The following is a 4,641-nucleotide window of genomic DNA, read 5'->3' as shown; positions in this document are numbered from 1 at the left end:
ATAGGCGACTGGCAGGGGGGGCACATCCCCCCTCCCCCCCCAGCACGGCCATCTGCACTGCCGATGCTGCTGGCAGTTTCTATGGGTGCTTGCCAGTTCTGTCCCTGCCACCGATGCCGGCTTTGGCTTCTGCGAGTGCCCCCTCAGACTTAGGAGGCACCAGTCGCCCATGATTGTAGTGGTGAACATGGTGCTTATGTAGGTGTGTACTACAGCAGGAGGGAGGGGATGCAGGCATGTAGTCACGTCCATATGGCATAGGGGTCATGGGCTGGTAGGCCATACTGGTGCAGCCCCCAGAATTTGTGTCCCCTGGCCTACTTAGAAGTTGGACAGCTTTGATTCATAGATTGTAACGGACCTCAGAAGATCATCAGGTCCAGCCCCCTACAACAGGCAGGACAGACAACTGGGGTCAGGTGACCCCAGTGAGATGACTGTCCAGTCTCCTCTGAAGATTTCCAGGGTAGGCAATTGCACCACCTCTGGAGGGAGCTTATTCCACATCCTGGGCACCTTAACTGTGAAGAAGTTTTTACTGAAGTTGAACCTCAAACGGTCTTCCAGGAGTTTGTGGCCATTACTCCTGGTTTTCCCCATGGATGCCCTGGTGAACAGTTGTTCACCGAGCCCTTGATGTACTCCCCAATATAGTGGTAAGCTGCTACCAAGTCTCCTCTCAGCCTTCTTTTTTTGATGCAAGACATTCAAAACTTAGAAGCAGAGTATGATACCTCACACATGCAAGCTTGTGCTTAGCTGCATATGAACTCTAAGATGTTGTGAAACTGCTGTTCAAATGTGAAAAGATCACTTTACAGTGTTTACTGTGGGATGTTAAGTGTCTCTGTTGCTGAGCACAAGCTTCTCTCAAGCAGGTGACTGTGAACCGTGCCTTTTAATGAGTAAAGATCTATATTTAAGATACCAAAATGGCATCCTTACCATGTTCCATCTGAATAGTTAAATAAGAAGGAAAAAAAACCACAGCCCTACAGAGCTATCCCAGTGAAGTCCAGTCAATGAAGTAGGCCTTTAGAAAAAAGTACTAGCAGAAATCTCCTATACTGCAAATGTGACAAGCTGCAGTTGCAGAAAATATGAAACAGGTTTGAAATCACTATTAGCCCCAAGCCCACCACTCAGAATATCAGGCCTCAAAGGGAACTGTTGATACTGTATAAGATTTTTTAGCCAACTGGAAATCCACTGACAGCCAAAATTACAAGGAAAAACAGGAAACCTATGCATAAAAAGTGCACACCTTGACATTACCACAGCCGCACTAAGATTAGTTTGCTGCTTCTTTTTTAACCCAAGTGCCTTTGTTCAAAGTTAAGTGTGTTGACAATAATGACCAAGTCAAAGTCAAAATAAATGCTAATAAGAAATAAGGCAGTACAGCTTTATATAATGGATTAACAAGAATTTTAACTATTTTCCTTCATATCCCCTTATTTTTTTGTAATACAGTAAACCAATTTAAGGGAAAAAAATACTAGTATAGTAGTTCAGAAAAAAGATTATGAAAAAGAATATTTGTGCAGTAGTCAAGAAAAAAATCTAGTGAATTATTTTAAGTTCCTTAATTCTAAAGCAGAGTGACTGTTTTGTAATGAAATACATTTTAAAACTGTTGCAACAATTGGGATTAGGATCCAACAGAAGACAGTCCCTGCCCCTAAGAAATCACAAACTGAATGGCAGAGACTGACAGAGGCGGGATGAGAGGGATCAAGCCCCAAATCAAAGAGCTTCCACCCATCAGATAAATTCAAGAATGCTCACAGAAGCTGTCACTGGAAGAAAAATAAAGCAGATATATAAAATAGCACAAATAAAAAGTTTAAGAGGACACGGCAAATTTAAAAATTATAAGTTCAGATGCAGATGTCCAAATATTAAGTGAAAAAACGCTTGTTCTTAAGAACTCTATAACAAGATCTAAAATAAAACTATAGGATGAAAAATCTATACTTGAAAGGGCGTTTTATTTTTATTTTTTTAAAAGCAGACGGCTTAAAAATGCGTGTCTCTCCTCAATTTGTTTTTTTGTTATCCTATATAGCTTGTGAGCAATAATACTGACTATAGGTACAAAATTCAGCATCACAAGGTAAAATGGAGAAAAGATACTGCGTACTTGCCATTCATTACTAAATGTGTAAAAATGGAAGATAAGTTTTTACACAATCACTACAAAAGTACTTGGTATTTCTGTATTCCTTTTTTTTTTTTTAAATACATCAATTTACAAAGCTAAGTAAGACTGAAAAGAGGAAACATTAGTAAGTTTCCAGTTACATGCCACTCTTACCTGTAAGGGTAGGAGAGTGTTACTGTTGTTGTCAGTTCGGAAAACATTATCTTCAATCCATGATTTTGGTGTCAGCGATGGAGTAGAGCGAGTAAATTTAGGGGGAGCTATGACATTACCAGAAAAGGGCTTCTTCAAAGGAGAGATTTGGTTCATAGTTCCTGGAATTCCCATGTTTCCAGTTCTACGATGGTCTCTGCCATGCATTCCTCCCCAGGATATATTTCCTGTGCTCCAGCCACTACTTTGATTGCTCCAAGGTGACTGCTTCAGAAGAGGCTAAAGAAAAAAACCCAAAAATAATTAGATTATTTCGGAAACATTACAGGTTTGCTTTTTTCCTAAAAAAGAAGAAGAAAAAAAAGAAAACCCCTCAAATGACTTTTGTGAACTAGACCTCACTATTTGCCTGTAAACATACTACTAAGCAAAGGAGAAAATGAAATACAGAATGATTACTCTACAAAAAAGGCAGTAATGGTGCAAGAACCTTTTTTTAATTTCTTGGCAGAACATTCCTACAGTTAAATGCCCTTTACAACAAAGCTGCCATTTTCGCCATATTGCTGACCTCGCTTGCGTTAGATAGGTAGGCCTCTGTTTGGCATGCCTCTGAAGAACAGCACTGTGTGGTTTCAGGTTGATACGAATCTTTTTTTTTTCCCCTTGTGAAGGAAAAGAATTGAGAGTTGCACAAAGAAAATATATTTAATGCACCAATCTATAATAAACGTCAAGTAAGAAGGACAAAGCAGGCTGGCTTTCCTACACAGAATATGCATAATCCAAGACCATACTTTAAAACTATCACTGACATGATTAAAGATGGGATTTTTTTTATCTTTAGAAGCCACAGCTTGAATTTCTGGTGTAACAGATAAAATCATCAACTTATCTGATAAAAATCAGCTTTGCTTTGTCAACGGAGATAAGATAACTTCTTCCAACTGAGGAATCTAGGGGTTTTGGGGGGCTACCACAGAGGAAGGCACCTTGTATGTTCTCTGAAGGCAAGATAGCAGTTTGTTGGTGACAAAAGCCATCTTTGACAATACTTTTCTAGAAGTGAAAACAGATAAACTTTTGACTGCCTCCAACATGTAACCTAAAAAATTTGGAAGTATAATAGTTGTCATGCTACCAAAAGGTGGACCCACTGAGCTCTGGCAGTAGTAAGCTGCAGCATTTGTCTGGTATGTTTAAAATCCGGTTTTGGGAAAGACCTCTCTCAAAACACTCAGATCGTCCAAATCAGGTGTTCATACATTCTAATTTCCAATCAAAATAGGGTTTAATAACCGTACCTCAAAGATGGGTTGTAAACAACCCTGGCACTTGTAACTCAAATGACATGCAAATAGAATCAAAGCACATCACACATTTAACTACACATTACTATTAAATATTCCTTTTAAAAAAGTGAAGGGGGGTGATGGGGCCCACACACAAAAATAAAATTCATCTCTTAAAATTACTGAAGCCGCTGTGGTCAGACACACAGGCAGGCAGCTCCGTTCTGAATAATGAGGTGTAAAACTTGAATGCTCTGGCTGGAATTTGGGAGAGCCGGCCGCTCCATTGTGAAATGCACTTGAGAGGGAATGTCAAATGTTAATAGGTCTTTAATTTTAGCAGCTCTGCTGTCACATCTGTCTCCAGGTTTACTACCTACAAGCAATAAACAAGCTGGGAAGTGCTAGAAGGAGATGTCCCACACATCTCAATGACGGGAACAGTTGCTTTGGCCATTACAACCAGTAAGAAGGACCAACAGCACCTCTCTCCTTCATGCAGCACCCTTCCAACAGAGCACCCAAACCCGTGTATCCTCCTGTACGTTTGTTTATTTAATTTGTATCAGAGGCCAAATTAGTCCAAACTAATTCCAAACCTAGGAGTCCAGAACCATAAGTGGCCCTACTACCAGCAAATATCCTCCACCCGCACCTGGGACTTCAGATGTTCCCAAACCCTTTGGCAGGCATCCTACTTGTAGGTATCCAAGCCCCAAGCCTCCGGGTGTGGGCCTGCAAGTTTTGCTTGCCCTCAGCCATACAGCCCTCAGAGCAAGCAAGGGAAAGGACTCCCGTTTCCATAAACTGGGCATAAAGCCGCAGCACCTCGGCAGGTACTGAACCACGCCAGAAGAGCAGCTCTCCTGCGAGGCATTTCAGGAAAACTTCCTTCTCAGACACAGATCCATTGCCCCCGCCAGGTTAAGAAGCCACGACGCTTGATCTAAGCCTTCAAGAGGCCAAGAAGTGAGAAGCATCCTCCTGTAGTTCTACCTTCAAAGAATGAACGTATTTTACACACACACACAC

General features: G+C 41.2%; 1 protein-coding gene across 1 annotated transcript in view; it reads right to left on the bottom strand.

Moving 5' to 3' along the window:
* CPEB2 (cytoplasmic polyadenylation element binding protein 2) overlaps positions 1-4,641 on the bottom strand; it is a 126,316-nt gene that overhangs the window by 111,452 nt on the left and 10,223 nt on the right. The window contains exons 2-3 of the mRNA XM_019525819.1: positions 2,889-3,038; positions 2,318-2,596 (exon numbers count right to left, since the gene is read on the bottom strand). Coding sequence (XP_019381364.1) covers positions 2,318-2,596; positions 2,889-3,038 — 429 coding nt within the window. The remainder of the gene's footprint in view (positions 1-2,317; positions 2,597-2,888; positions 3,039-4,641) is intronic.

The sequence above is a fragment of the Gavialis gangeticus genome, unplaced genomic scaffold (assembly GCF_001723915.1).
Source record: "Gavialis gangeticus isolate Ggan-Ray unplaced genomic scaffold, GavGan_comp1, whole genome shotgun sequence".
Lineage (NCBI taxonomy): Eukaryota > Metazoa > Chordata > Crocodylia > Gavialidae > Gavialis > Gavialis gangeticus.
Note: the sequence above shows the minus strand (reverse complement) of the source record. Positions and strands in the feature narration are given on the sequence as shown.